The 16349-nt window shown below is 42.1% G+C and overlaps 1 protein-coding gene across 3 annotated transcripts in view; it reads right to left on the minus strand.

Annotated features, from left to right (window-relative positions):
- Positions 1–11039: 11039 nt before the first annotated feature.
- Positions 11040–16349, minus strand: part of Cabcoco1 (ciliary associated calcium binding coiled-coil 1) — a 107230-nt gene continuing 101920 nt past the window's right edge. For all 3 annotated transcript variants that reach the window (XM_034524433.2, XM_076917066.1, XM_076917070.1), the window contains exon 8: positions 11040–11954. In XM_034524433.2, coding sequence (XP_034380324.1) covers positions 11880–11954 — 75 coding nt within the window. In that variant the 3' untranslated portion in view covers positions 11040–11879. The remainder of the gene's footprint in view (positions 11955–16349) is intronic.

Genomic DNA, 16349 nt, shown 5'->3' on the forward strand with positions numbered 1-16349 from the left:
TTTTTATAATGTGCTCACCTCTGGGAAAATGCTGCTGCCCCTGGTTGCTGGTGAGCCTTCTCATGTCTTCTCTCCCCCAACTGCCTCATTATTCACACCAACCTCAGACCAACACCAGCAGATACAGAAATACTGCCTGAGACATTTCCAGCCATTGCATTTAAACCCGTCTTTCTGCTATACTTAATCACTGTGCCTCAGAGAATGTCTTTTGGAAGAATATTATTATTTTCTTCAAACAGGCTATTTATTTATTTATTTATTTATTTATTTATTTATTTACTGTCATCTCAGAATATCGTAAGGCATTTTTTCCTGCCCTCCTCTTTTCCTAATTATTATTAATTTATATGAAATTTAAATGATTTAAGTGTCATCCCACATCTTATGATGTCTTTAGAGTCGCTTTCCTCACGGGTTTTTCCGTTAAGTAATCTTATTATTTACACATAATAATGATTTCAGCTGCGGGTTAATTACAGTTCTAATCTCTACATGTTGTCTTATTGCAGTCGTAAGAAAAGCAAAATAGTGGAGCTGGGAGTAGTCAACCAGCCAGCGAGTCTGTCTGCCATCTGCTGCTTCCTCCACAAAATATTCATGAAGTACCAGCTCCGAGCCTGGCACTGTGCTTACCCTGGAGTGACTGCATTGAGCAAGATGAGAACAGCGCGGCTCCTCTTGGAACATGTGTTCTCAACCTGTGGGTCGCGACCCACCACAGGAGGCGGGGGGGGGCAGTGGTGAATCTGATCTTTACAACACAGTTCGCAACTGTAGTTTCGCTACAGTTACAAAGTAGCAATGAAATCATGTTAAGGTTGGGGGTTCGCCACAACATGAGTATTATATTAAAAGTAAAGGGTTGCCGAAATCGGAAGGCTGAGAACCACTGCTCTAGAGCATAGGTTGTACTGGAAGCAGGCAGTAAAGAAGAGAGTATGGTTAGCGTTGCCATAGCGTTTATCTCAGTTTCTACTAGAATACTCCTTCTGTTCAAATTTTAAGCTACCTTGAGATATTCTTTAATTCTTTAATAGAGTATTTTTATGTTTGTGAGTGTGTGTGTGTGTATGTGTGTGTGTGAACATAGTTATGTATGGATATGTAGGTGTGTGTGCACATGAATGTGCATGCATGCAAGTGCATATGTATGTGAAAGGTGAAAGTCAGAGGTCAACCTCAGGAGCCATCCTTGGGTTCTGTATACTGTTTTTTGTTGTTGTTGATTGTTTGATGTTTTTAAGACAGGGTCTCTCACTTGTTTTGGGATCTTCCTGTCTCAGATTCCTCAGATTACATGTGTGTTCTATTAATTTTTTTTTTTTTTTTTTTTTTTTTGTCATCTATGTGGTTTGGCGGGAGCAGATCACCAGGCAGCCTCACAAGTACTTGTCACAGGAAAAAAAGTTAGCGTGTAAGGCTTTCATCGCTGTCGGAAATATGGGAGACAACAAATTAAAGCACATAACGCTTGCGCTGGCTTCCGGTTTGAGAGGTCTCAGATCATATCACCTGTCTCCGTTGTTCCTGGGCTGGGTGTGGTGCATTGCAGTGCACAGTATAGGAGAGCTGAACACTTCAGATCCTGAAGGCCAGGAATGCCTACCCCAGCCTTTTGGGCTCCCAGCCTACAAGACGGCACCAGCTACCTTCAGAGTCATTCACATCTTCTCGACTGCCATCCTAGATGACAGTCTTCCAGACACACCCTCACAGTGTGGCTGAGTTGGCAGTGAAGGTAAGCCATCCCACACTACATGTATGGAGAACAGGCAGATCAAAAGAAGATCCCCTGCAAGGTCAGGATCAAGCACCCACCGCCATCTTGCTTGGATTTGCCTAATTCCACCCCAAGACAGTGAAGTAATATGGGATGTAGGAGCTTCTGCCTTTTGTCATTTTAGGTCAAGAAATGTCCCAAATGTCTGAAACCCACTGCATGGTTTTGTCTGTCTCCGCAATTTTTGGTCCTGTGCAAAACGGGTGGCTTTGTAATGTCTCTAGTAACCCATTTGGCTATCCTTTTGTGGAAATTCTAAGGAATACAGGGGCTTTTTGAGGATGCCTTAAATAAAGTAGCTGAATCTGAATCCAGAATACTGGATAAAATTGGTGATGGCCCTGTCACCCAAGGGAAGGTACTTGGCCACCAGTCAGGATGAAACCAGTGCCCTACATACCAAGGAATATCACTTACTCTCGTTTCTATCTTTCATAGATATGTTGGGACAGTTGCTTCTTCCTCTGAGACAAACTTTTTTTTTTCTTTTTTAAACCACATCCACACACATTGGTAATGATCACCAGGAGAAACATAATATCTGAAAACAAGGCAGGCTGTAGCTAAGCCCTCATCTATGGGCAGCACCTATGGATTTTCCTTCCACATCTAAGTTTGCATCTAAGAATACCCAGAGTGCTAAGACATTCCTGCCATCAGTGCTGCAGAAGATTATATGGAACAGTGGACACCATCACTGCCTACCCTTCTAACAGAACCACTGCTTGGTTCAAGGACTGGCTTGACCAAGTAAGTGTTAAGAAACCAACTTGAGCCCCAGCTGATGAATCCTGCCTCACCAAACTTAACTGATAACTTTCTTCCCTTTGTCTGTCTTTGCTCATGGGACGTGGTGGCCAAAGAAAGGGGTACAGGAGGCTATGGGAAAAGTTATTTTTGTTCTTAAAAAGACACACGAGTGGCTAGGGAGATGGTTCAGGGCTTAATAATATGTACTGTTCTTCCAGAGGACCAGAGTCTAATTCCCAGCACCTAGATCAGGTCACAACTACCTGTAACTCTAGTAGAGGGGTTCCAGAGTCCTCTTCTGGCTCCTCAGCACTCCCAGACTCTGAGAGACACATTCGCATGCACACATACACAAATAAAATGTGTTCAAAAAAGAGAAAGACACACTTCGGGCAATGTTTTCATTTCCATGGTTGATATTAATTAAATTTGTTCCTTGGCATTTTCCTACATGTATAAAATGCATTCTATGTTAATATTGTGGTTTTTAACTTTGTACTATTGTCTCATAAGATGTAATTAGGCGATTCCTGTATACTGTTTTTATAATTACATATGATTATAATTATTTCAAAATAAGGAATTTAAATGAAAAAGAGAGAGAGAGGCCAACAAAGAGAAATCTCTTTTTATTTGAGTCTATGAGGATGTTATTGTCACCCCTGGATAATAAGGGGACAGCCCTGAGGATGAAAACCAGGAAGCTGATCTGTGTGCACCATAGCAAGAGGCAATCTGGGTTCCCAAGGATGCCCCTGAAGCTCCCTGCATTCAAGTTTCTTTCTTCTGGTTATCCAATATGTCCAATATGGCGTATATTGATCAATGTTTAAGCCATTTTGAGATTAGGTCTCTCTGCCAGAAGTGTTCTGTGTGAGTTCCATGATCACACAGTTGTCAACAGGTTGACAACTGGTTATTGGGTGTGTTTGAGGGAGGGGAAAAATCATTTTTTTTTTTCTATTTTCAACTCTGAGTATGCTGCCCTTCCCGTTAAGCGACAGCTGCCAACTCACAAAGCAGAATGATGTTTCAGACGTACATGTCAGTCTTCTGAGCAGCATATACTTACTATCTATGGCAGCCAACATATCAATGCTTGGTTTAGTAAAGGCCTTGCACAGAGACCCAGAGTGTCTCTAGTATGTAGTTTTTAGCTCATCAACTAAAGAAATGACCTTAGCAGAGGGTAAAGAATGTCAGCGAATGCGTAATATAGGTTATACTAGAGAAAATTCTAACTCAACTGTAACATTTATAAACTTACTAGTCTTGCTTATAGGAGAATAGGGGAAAGGTTTTAGGGCAAGTAGGTTGTGGCAACGGACAGGCATGGTGAGGTTGAGTGAACTCAAACCCTGGGAAGCTCAGACTATTGAGAACAGCAGGAGTAGAGCTGCTTCCTTCTGTCTCTGTCCTTGCTCTGGAACACATAAGCACAACACCCAACTGAGAGGACCACAGGCACTCAGTCACAAAGTATAGCACCTGGAAATATATACATATATATATATATATATATATATATATATATATATATATATATATATGTGTGTGTGTGTGTGTGTGTGTGTGTGTGTGTGTATGTATGTATGTATGTATATTCCTATATAGTTATATAGTTATTCAGCTAATGAGGTATCTAGAATAGCATTAGCCTTCAACCAATGACCTTCCCTTCCTGGATAGCCTCACACCCTTCCCCCAAGACATATATAATCCCCGATTCACCCCAGATAAAGTGTATGAATTTACATCCACCCCTATAAAATGATATGAATAAGCAAAGATCATCTCAGAGAGCTGCTTCATTAAAGATGGACCCTGGGGGAAGCATTTACCTAAAGGAGTGTTCTGGCCAGAACGGATACATGGGCTGTGGACTCTTTATTCAGACCTTTTCTGTTTTCTCTGGGGGTGGGGGATGTTCAGGCAACTCTGGACACCCAAGGCAGAGAAGCAGTATGCTGTATGACAGAAGGTGAGCTCCTGTCAGAAAATTCCTAGATATAGAACTCACACTACTTGTGGGACTGGGCCAACTATACCATAGATGGCCAGCTTGGGAGAGAAGCTCAGGCTAACATGAAGAGGCAGTTACCTCACACGCTACGAAAACACAAAGGTTTTTTATCTAATGAATTGGTCGGGTATCACATCTCACAGACGTGCTGTGCAAGTTCACACAGAGATTGTACACTGAGCCAATACAGTCCAATTAGGCAGAGGCAACAATGGTGCAAAGATGGGTATCTCTAGGGGCCACCTCCCAGCCCCTTGTGTGTAGAGCACTTTTGCTTTTCCAGACCTTGTTTTTTTGTTTTTGTTTTAGTTTTTGTTTTTTTTATCGTGGCAGGGTGACATTTAAGACTGTGTTGGGCTGGGCGGTCCAATAGTCTGTGCAATAGATAGGCTGAGAACCTCATCCAGCTGCTCTGGGTACAAAGCTGGATGCCTTAGCAGTTCCAACCTGGTGCTCGATGCTTGGAGGATTATTGGAGAGTCTCAGGTCTTCAGTCCCTATTATACTGAAAGGTCAAGAGACTAGATACTGGTGTCACTGACAGATTGCATTATTGCCATCATCGTTGTCGTCGTCATCATCATTATCATCACCATCATCATCATCATCAGTAGCAGCAGAAGGAGGAAGGGAAAGAGGAGTAGACGGAGGAAGAAGAAGAGGAGGAGGAGTAGGGTATGGTACATTCAATAGCAAGGAACAAAGGCAGATAGGTAAGAACCACATCATTTTTATCTTTGGACCTCTTTATATCTAAGTTGTCCATTGGAGGATGCTACCAACTGTGGGGAGGGTCTTTCCTCTCAGACAACGCTTGTAGACTCACCTAGAGCTAGGTCTTCGTGAATATCAGATTCTGTCAAGTTGATAGTCAGGGATCAAGATCAGCCACCCTGAGGACTTATTGCTCGGTAAACTCATGGCCTTCTTGAAACTGAGTCCTGTGTGACACATCCATGGGTTGGTTACAGCCAGCTCTGCTTCCTTAGCAGATAGAAGCAGTTATGCGTCTGGCAGAGTAGAGTGAGGACTTTCTTTTGGGGAATCTTGACTACTATAAATTTACTGTGACTGATTTGCTTTATCCTATCCCCAAGGTCTAATTACAGCTACAAAGGACACTAAAGAGTTAATGAAAAATAACAGCCCAAATTATAACACCAGAAAATACCAGGAAAGGAAATCATTTCTGGTACTAGGAGCAGCTTGGGAGACTGGGACCACTTGATAGAAGGGTAACCTCTTCATTCAAGACCAGCTAATTGACTGAGTGTATTATAGTGCTATCTGTAGAAATTTTAGTTCATTTTAATACTCATTACTTTTACTTATGTGTATCATATGTGTCTGCATGTGTTTATGTGCACCAAGGGTGTACAGGAGCCTGCAGAGACCAGTAGAGGGCATCAGATTTCCTAGAACTAGAATCATAGGTAGGTTATGAGCTGCCTGGTATGGGTGCTTGTCGAGGAATTTTAATCCAGTAACATGGTTGCTCTGGTAAGGACATATCCAAAGATATGATCTAGCTGGAATGCGTGCGGACAGGCCACACATCTTTGATTCCTCTGTCTGGAGTGCACACCTTTAATCTCTGTCTGGAACATAAACTAGCCCTTAGTACATACCTTTGATCCCAAACATGGAGTCTAATTGAGGGGCAGACAAAGTGACAGATCAGAGAAAGATTTAACAGAATGAGTTGGAGACAGAATATATTCAACTTACATAAGAACAGATAGGAAAAAGAGGCTATTTAAAGAGGAGTGAGGGATAGAGAATTCAATTTCATTTAATTCAATCACAATCCAATTCACTTTAGTTTGGAGTGATTCAACTCATGGAGGTTAGGAGCAAACTTTCCAAGCAGAGCAATTCAGTCAGAAGCCAAGAGAAGGCAATTTGAATCAGTCAGCTAAGAGAGGAGTTTGGGCCAGAACAGCTGAGTTAAACCAGCCAGCCAGAGTTCCAAAAGAGCTAGAAAGGTGAGTTTATTTAGCAGTCTCAGAGGCTGAAACATCTTAGGCCTAGGTCAGCTGATGGAGGCTGGAAGCTAAACCCTTCAAATTCCTGTCTTCCAGATGATTAGATTGTACTGAGGCTAGAAGGTTCCAGACCTAGGTCTAAGGATAGTTAGAAGAGAGGAGGAAACACTCTGGGCTCAGTCCAAGCTATGCATTCTTAAAGATAAGGTATGGCTCTCATCTCATCACTTCATCTGAGGAAATAAAAAAAGGACATTTGCATTTATAGGTGCTAGAAAACAAATGTGGATCCTCTGTAAGAGCATTGAATGGATTTAACTGCTGAGCCATTTCTTCAGCACTGAAGTTTTAGTTCTGAAATAACTCAATAATACTCTCTATTTTTAAAGTGAGTATATTTTCAGAAAGTTTTGGAAGTCTCTTCCACAGAATTGAAAGGGGCATTGGGAGATCCTGGAATGTGAGACATCTACCCCTCCCTGAAAAGGGTAGGTACTCTCATCACTGTCTTCTTCATGACCCCTTACTCTTTAGTTTGCGAGATGAGTATATTTAATTTATTTTGAGCCATTTATAAGGCAGGGTCATTTTATTAATGACAAAATGTGGCCAGGATCATTTTTCTTCCTAATTACCTTGTTTTATTCTGTTCAATATTCTCACTTTTAATTAATTAATAGATCTTATTTTTTGTAGAACTGTTTTAGATCTGGAGACAAATTGGACAGGTGTCCAAGACTCACGTAGTCTCCCCATCTCTCTCTTCCAGTTACTACTAATTGTTAACATTGTCACTAACCTCACAATAGGATGATGCATTTGGGTTGTTGTGGATAGCCCTGGTGCTGTGTTTGTATTTTGATGTGAATTCTGCTTCCCAAAGAGGTGCTGCCTGGGATGAAGAGTGAATCATGTACTCAGGTGACTTCATGGGAACCTTCCCGTAATAAATAAAGATGTCAAGGAACCAATCACTGGGCCAGTAGTCAGGACTTCCTGATTAGAGAGAGGAAGGGGGGAAGCAGGAGAAGGATGCTTCCTTTTGGAAGGGAGAGGTGAGCATGGAAACCATACTGTAGGTAGCGGAGGCCCCCAGTTCAGGTGGATCTACATTGGGATCTACTACTGGAGGATTTATAACATTTATAACTTAGAATAGCTTACAAATTAGGATGCTAGTTGCTGCGTCCAGCGATTGTGTTACCTGTTGATTCTAAACTGAGTTTGTGTGGTGATTTCCTTTACGTGGAGGCTTAATTGCGTTCCAGAGAGAAAGGCACTGTGGCAAAGCGTGGGTTTGTGAGAGGTGCGCCCCAACTAGCTGTGGGAATTTGGAAGCATGGGGGCTGGTGTGGCAGCAACCTGCCATGGGTACTTATTGAACCAGGTGGAGAGACTTTGGAGCTCTGGGCCAGAGAATCTGCAGGGCTGAGAACAGGCCAGGCTGGCCTGTCCACCAGTGCTTTGCCAGTGGTAGCGTGGTTGCTTTTTAAACATTTCACACTACATTGGGTCAATTAATTAACTGGCAATGAAGGGTTTTCTTGCACAAACCCAGTATTTGCCCATAGGTCCTGTACTTCTTCTGTGTTCCATCCTCACATCCAGTGACCAAAGCACAGGAGTTCATCCTATCTCCGAAACTCCTTCTGGAGGTGATATTTTCTCATCCTGCCCTTATTTCTGATGACCTGTGAGAGCAATGGGAAGTATCACTGAGGTATAGTAGCTCTCCCCAGTGGAATTTTCTTGGTATTTTTCTCATGGTATTTCCCGTTACTTGGGGAGGAAGGTGATGGAAACAGAACACTGTTTTCAGTTGTTACCAACGTGAGTTGTGATGACTGTTACAGAACTGACCACCCATCCGAAACAGTGTTGATCATGGGTGTCCACTCTGAGGGTTTATTTCCACCTCTCTCCCTTAATTATCTTGGAAGCAACTCACTTGGCCCCTCCTTACCCAGGTGAGACAAATATGGTTCCATTGTTGGAGCAGCGTACCTACCATAATTTATGTGTGATTCACTCACTCTGTAGACCAGGTTGGCCTCGAACTCAGAAATCCGCCTGCCTCTGCCTCCCAAGTGCTGAGATTACAGGCGTGCGCCACCACTGCCCGGCATGTGTGATTCTTCTGCATGAGAAACTTCATTGACGATTGTAAGTAGAGGGGCCGATTACATTTCATGGGTTCCAAGTGCTGACCATTTTGAGGCAAGAGTCAAATCACTATGCAGGGTAGAAGCACTAGAAAGCGCACGTGTTTGAGATGGGAAGCCAGCACAGTCATTTTATCAGGGGCGTGGTCTGCCATATACTACTGTCCCTCAAAGATGCTTGTGTACCAAGAGGTTCTAATCGGCAGTGGCAGAACAGTAGAAAGATCGCTCTGCTTGCCTCCCTCCTGAGTGGGCTTTGACTCCGCCCCTTCCTCTTTGCTCTAGGATCACCTCTTTCAAGCTGTCATCATCAGAGTATCCTATCCTTGGCTAGGTAGACCATTCCTTTACCAGTTCTGCCTCGTGCATCTCTGTCCTTCATTTATATCGCTGTTCGTGTATCAAATCGCCCTGCTTGTCCACGTGTTTATCATCTGCCATTGGGTGATGCCCATTATTAGCTGCATGCAGCCAAGGACTTTTTTTTTTGTCTCATTCATCCTAATATACCAAGAAACTGCCCCAAATGAATTAGATTCTGAAGAAGATGCAGACCTTAGGCTGACCACTGAGGACAATTCCATGGAATGTTCTCTGAAGCTACAAATTAATATAAATGCAAAAGCCCTTTCACAACTCTGAGCTAATGAGAGGAGCCTCTCTTAGCAAAGGCTGCACTTCCATGGAGAGGGAAGAGTTCTGAAGGCAAATTGTGTTATTAGCATCTGATCTCTGTTTGGGCCCTTGTAAGTCCCAACAAGATGAGCTCGTTCTGATTTAGACTGACTTTTCTTAGGAAACTTTAATTAATAGGTGATTTGCCTGCCATAAAGATTTAACTTAGTTATTTAAAACATTAAGGAAAAACCCTTGACTTTTATGTCAAGTTGGAGATATCCTCCCGAGACTCTGGGAGATTCAGAAGAATCATATGGGTTAAACATACAGTCCTCTCACGAATTTCCTAAATGTTGGATGTTCTGGTCATGTAAGTAGGTGTTCTAGTATCACAACTTTAAAAAAGGGGGGGAGGGGTAAGCTTTTACATTAATTAATCTTCACCACGAACTAGATGAAGACAAAGATTGACTACATCAGCTTTATGGTTATGAGAGTCCAGGTTCCAAACCCTGTTTTACCATTTGCCAGATGTGCAGTAATGGGAAATTTCTCTAAAATCTTCTGCGTTCCACCTTTGTCCCCTGCAAATTATGTACCATTGGATTTGAAGCTGTGGTCTCCCTAATTGTTTTTTAAATATTTATTTTATACGTATTTATGTATTTATGTATGCAGTGTTTTGCCTGCAACTGTGTGTGCAAACTGCCTGTGTGCCTGGTACCTCTGCAGAGGCCAGGAGAGGGTACTGGATTCCTGGGAATGAACTTATGGGCTGGTGTGAGCTAACATATCTGTGCTGAGAACCAAAATCTGCCTCTTCTGCAGGGGTATCAAGTTCTCTCACCCTCTGGGCCAGCTCTCCAGCCCCTGACCCATTAACTCTTAATTATGTTTGGTTTAAATTATGTCCGTGACTTTTGGCTCCAACCAGCACTATAAAATAAAGCTCACAAAGGCCTCTCATGGCTACAAAGAATATTAAATGTATCTATCTATCTATCTATCTATCTATCTATCTTCTATCTATCTATCCATCCATTCATCCATCCATTTATCCATCCATCCATTTTTCTATTGATCTATCTATCTATTGATCACCTATCCATCCATCATCTGTCTGTCTATCTATCTAATCTCACACTATTTTTGATTGGGTTTACATAGCTGTAATCCTTTCTCAAGTACACATTTTTTTTTTTTTTTAGGTCCACCCTATATCCGATTGCTGTTGAAACTTTACTTAGTCCTTTCTAGAAGCTTCTTTATTAACTGGTTTCTTCAGGGCCACTGCTGTCTCTGGTGAACGACAGCTAAGGGAATACAAACCACCCTCCTTTAGCCTCTCCTGTTTTCTATAGGAAGAGAAGCTGGGGGACGGAGGCAGTCCCAGGTCTCTAGCATGAGAAGCAAGCATACCTTTAACTTAAGAATTCCTTATGTTTCTGGATGGGCATTTAACAGTGCCTCCGGCTTCATCTCTGTCCCAGAAGAACACGTTCTGGGTGGCTCCTTGCATCCTGACTGAGAGGAAGGCCATCATCCATAGCCGACCAAGTGTCACCCAGAATGAGGTATGTGAACCTCAGAAATTCTTGAGGGACCCCTCTCCCTCCAGTGCTTTTGCATCCTCTTTCTAGAATATGAACATAGGAAAGAGCCTAGGTAGTGATTTAATTAATCTTCCTAATTATAGGCAAACCATTGGCGCATAGCTATTTTCATCTTGAAATTGTATTTTCATAAGGGTATTTAAAGGCTTGAGGGTTTTTTTCTTTCGTGAGTGCCTCATCATCCCCGTGCAGTATAATGGTTAATTTTAGGAACTCTGAGTTTGATTTGTATTTAAGATATTTTACAATCTATATATAGGTTGGCCTTTAATAATCATTTATACATTGCTTCTTTTTATATAGGTCATGTGTTCTCCTGGGAGGGTAACAAGATTAGAAACAGCAAATACAGTGCAGAATAAATTAAAACGCTTCAAACTGCATTATATAATTTCAGAAAATTGGTTTCACACTGAAACATTTAAATAAGAAAACCAAATCAGTTAAATAAGAAGAAAAGAATCCAAAACCCCACCCCCTCGGTACATAGCAGGATGGCCATTGTTTAGCAAGTTTGACCTTAGAGTGAGGATATCTGGCTTCTCCTCAGGATGCTGCTGCAGCAACTTGACCCATCTGGCCACTAATGGGTAAAACTATTATTTCCTACATTTTTTTTTGTTTGTTATTTTAAAAGGCTGGTTTCACTCCTGTGGAAGATGAATAGTCAAAACGCCATCCTAACAGTAATTGTATTTTCATATATAACTCTCCAAAATCACACACACAAAGCAATGCTCTTGCACTTGGCACTGTAAACTCAGAGGTGGGTGTGGAACGGGAGGGGCGGGACAACGCGCTGCCAATCAGTCAGGATAACCGGAAGTGGGTTTTCCATCCACTGCTGGGGGGGGGGGTTTGACACAGCGCTCTAGAGACACTATTATTCTGGACGGTTTTGCTTGTTTCTCTGAAGTTCAGCATCGCTTTGCGCATACTGCGTCCTCAGGATTTTTTCAGTTTCTCTATTCGCGCATTAAAGGCCTCTTCCTGTACTTGCAGTTTTTCGTTTATCTCGTTCTGTGGAGACAATCATATATATATATATATATAAAGTGGTTATGACAGAGCTATCTTTGGCTACACATTGTCTTTGTGGTTTTGACATACTATAGTGCCTAAAGACAGACATTATCCCTCGCACACACCTTCCTGTTTTGCAGACAGAGCTGTGTTCCAGCCTGTGGTGATTCGATAACACTTTATCATATTTCTCTGCACATTCCCAGTGTTTAGCATGTCCACCGTGGACAGGAAGTGGTATTTGGACAGCCATTTTTCACACAGCCTCGTGTTGGAAGATAGGATAACTGATCTGCATTTCCAGACACGTTTGCCAGTGAGGGTTGAATCAGACAAACCGCCTATGGGCTCAGTCACTGCGGGGGTTGTGGGCCCCTCCACCCTGCCCTTTAATGTAGCCTAAATGGGATTCCTGGAATCCTTGGTTTGTGAAATAATAACACAAAGAATCTCACAATTGGGATAGCTCTCATAATTAAGACTATTCATCATACAATTCTTGCATGCGAGTCACTGTGTAATATATAGTTAATACTTTTTGTTTGTTTGTTTTGTTCTGTTTTTCAAGACAGGGTTTCTCTGTGTAGCCCTGGCTGTCCTGGAACTCACTCTGTAGACCAGGCTGGCCTCGAACTCAGAAATCCGCCTGCCTCTGCCTCCCAAGTGCTGAGATTAAAGGCGTGCGCCACCACTGCTTGGCTATAGTTGATATGTTAAACAAAAAGAACAAAACAAAACAAAAAAAACTCTCTCATGAGCAATTGGTGACAGGTTTTAGGGAACATGGCAGCCTCTGGCAGTGATACTGTGCACACTAACATAGCCACCTCGGTAATTCCAGAAATGTACCTCATTGCATTTGCAGGTTATCTCAATGCTAGGGGCTCAGGAAGTGCTTTCCTTTTATCAAGGATGAATAATACAGTTGCATATAGGGACAGTGACAATTGGGAAGCTAGTTACTGCCTGAGTGACTCAAGCATAGGACAAGTATATGGACAACACTTTATATTCCTATGTGTTAACGAGTCAAAGGCTAGAACTTTTAAATATGTGACATTGAAATCTTCATACTAACTGTGTTTAAAATGAGGGGGGGACCGTTTCATGAGCAGATATGATTAAAAATATTTTTAGGTGTTTATGCAATTTTTAAGAAAGTAAATGTACTAGGCATTTTTGAAATGTTTTCCCTGATTACCATTTTCATGAGATTTAGTTTTCATGTCATGGGAAGAGTTGATATTTCTGACAGGTCACATGGGGACCCACAATTGTAGATTCTTGATTTATGTGAGTATAGAATGGGGCAGGGCTTTTAAGATTGTTGCTGTTGTTATGGTTGTTGTTGTTGTTGTTGTTGTTGTTGTTGTTGTTCTTCTTCTTCTTCTTCTTCTTCTTCTTCTTCTTCTTCTTCTTCTTCTTCTTCTTCTTCTTCCTCTTCCTCTTCCTCCTCCTCCTCCTCCTCCTCTTCTTCCTCCTCCTCCTCCTCCTCCTCCTCTTCCTTCTCCTCTTCCTCCTTCTCCTCTTCCTCTTCCCCTTCCTCTTCTTTCTTCTTCTTCAATTAACTTTTGACTTTTGGTTTCTTCATTTTTTTTCTTTGCTAGTGGTTGAGTGGATGAGGCAGGGGAAGGGATAAAATGGTCCCCTAGTTATCCTTTTACATGGATACCCCCCATGCAGTACTTTGGCAGAGCTAAAAGCATCGTGGTTTATGTACTATCAGTTAGTCTGTGGTCTAGTTTGGCTAGGTCACTTTGGACAAGCCACTTTTAACCTTTTAATCTCTCTATAAAACATGAAGAAGTAGATAGTTAACTCTGGGCTTCAGCTTTGCCTTCAGAATCCTAACTCCCGATTTCACAATACATTTCACTAACATCATAGTTCACTAAGGTATTATCATGAAATATGAAAAATTATCACACCTTAGGAATTGGCATAAATTTATGGAATATTGCATCATGTAGGTGTTGAAGCAGTCTGAGGAAATCATTTTGACACAGTTCTAAAGGATTGGGATGTTCTAGCCAGGAGGTGGGCTTCTCCTTTCACGGAGGCACTTCTGTGCTCACCCATCACCTCGTGTTTTTCAGAGAAGCGTGGCTAGGCTTCCACTTACCAGCTCCCTCTCTGGCACCTCACTAAGGTTTTCACAAGGATCTGAAAACTCTTCTTGCGTTTCCCTGAGATAGTTTATCATGCTGTATGTGGGCCTTGGAGAGAAGGTTCCTGAAGGTCACATGTGCCTAATAGGAGGAGAAAACTTACAGATCTCCAGACCTTGGTGATTCGTGTCTTTGTTTAGCTACAACTACCAGAGCCAGGATGAAAAGAAATCCACGACTACCCATTGGATCCGTTGGTTTGCTGTCTTTTTGTTCTTCTTCAAAATGCTGATGAATATACATGTTACCTTCAACTTGGGGCTGGGTCTTATTCCATCTCCTTTAGGAAGTGTTCTGAACCCCTCTGCCCTGTGTTCAGTGGCTTTCACTGACCACAACCTCGGATGACTTTTCTAATGCGTACAACCCAAATCTGTCGTAACGTAACATATGTAACGTTTGTAGCGTAACATAAGGTAACATAATATAACCGTCACATATGTAACGTTTGTAACGTAACATAAGGTAACATAATATAACATAATGTAATGTAATGTAAGACATCATAAACCTCAGGGTGGCAAGTTATGGTCATACTATTTTCCCACATTATTTTTTTTCCTTTGCTGTGTCAGGGCCAACAGCCAACCTTTAATGAAAGAGTCCAGCATTCTCATTCCCAATTTTCTAAAATATGATTCTTTAAATATGTCAAAGTTGCTTCCATTGGGTCTTATTTTTTATTATGCAGTTTGGGGCCAAACTAATTTCATTTTGAATGTATCTTTAAAATGAAAATATCTAGACTATATTGGCTTAAAATGTTTGGTCTATTCCGTGTAATTTTAATTGACCTCTGAGGGCCAAGAGAACTTCATTCTTAATAAATCTCTAACACTATGAAGTGAATTATGGGAAAAATAAGTGGTTGAGCATAAAAAAAAATTAAGGGCTTACCCTCCATTTTTGGAGGTTCTCTATTAGGGCAGTGGATATTGGCTTGGGATCACAATAGAGAACTAGCTCTGAGATAATGTACTGAAGCATGAATTCTCTATTGACCTTTCTGCAGAAACTGCAATAACACTGTTGGCTTTTAAGTAAAGAAGAAGAAGAAGAAGAAGAAGAAAAAAAAACCACGGATTGCTCACAAACGCTGAGAGCGGAAAAACCACATTCACTGAGTGTGTACGGCGGATGCGTGCATCCAGTGTCCACTGACACGCGGTTTCAAAAAGGGGCGTGACAGGTTTTAGAACTAGGATCGCTTAAGGAGCTCAGATCACGTGACAGCCCACGTGACACAGGACAAACCTGAAGCGAGCCTCAGGGCTATTGTCCAACTTGGAATTTGTCCAAGAGGTAGGTAGGTGAGGGGAAAGCACGAAGCCACAGGTATTGTTAATGGAGCAGCCTGGGCCCCGTGTGAGATATGTGGCTTCCTTGGATGGTGCTGGGATCAGGCTCATAGCACCCGCCAAGTCTGCTGAGCCTGGGAACTACAGATAAATGGCAATCTGTCTGAGTTCTGTTTGTTTGATTTGTCGTTGGAAGTGCCCTCTTTGCTTGCGTGGAGTTTGGCAGGTTTGCAGAGAGAGAGAGAGAGTACGCGTGGTGGTTTGCTATCTTGAGACACTGTAGAAATCCATTATCCTTTTGCTATCGTGTTGGAAAAAGCAAAACAGCAGTAATTTGGCCCACACTGATCAGATCCACCCAGTATGGAGATGCTCTCAGTACCTACAGGGTCTGCGGGCCTCCCTTCTGGTCCACGTTCTCCCTGTGTGTGTAACTGCACTTAGGTGTAGAAGTTGTTGAATGTCCAGGGTGGCTTCATGCTAATGGGAAGAAAACGAGCACGTAGGCTAATCCTGTCCATTCCGTCAATGAAGAGAGGTACTGATGCTGCAGCACCTCTAACACTTTAGAAGAAAATCATCAGAGGAGAGTTAAAAACACATAGCTCCCTTCGTGGAGCATGGCTTTGGTAAAGATGGTTTCAATTGTGGGTCCTGCAAACAATTCTCTTGCTTGTCTGGTAGTTCCTCGGCGATAATTTCAGAGCTGTGGGATTGCAAAGGAGCCCCCGGGGCCATGATTATACGTAAACTATATTTAGAGGAAATGTTATCAAATCTAAAAAGGAGGTATGTTCTGAACTCAGCTTAATTCATCTGCACTCTGCCCTTCCACACAGTAACTAGTTATTACGTTCACAGGGCCGTTAACAATAGGCCTTTGTGGGAAACGTGTTCTTCCACTATTTCTGGTAAACACTAAACAC

The sequence above is a fragment of the Arvicanthis niloticus genome, chromosome 20 (assembly GCF_011762505.2).
Source record: "Arvicanthis niloticus isolate mArvNil1 chromosome 20, mArvNil1.pat.X, whole genome shotgun sequence".
In the NCBI taxonomy this organism is placed as follows: Eukaryota; Metazoa; Chordata; class Mammalia; order Rodentia; family Muridae; genus Arvicanthis; species Arvicanthis niloticus.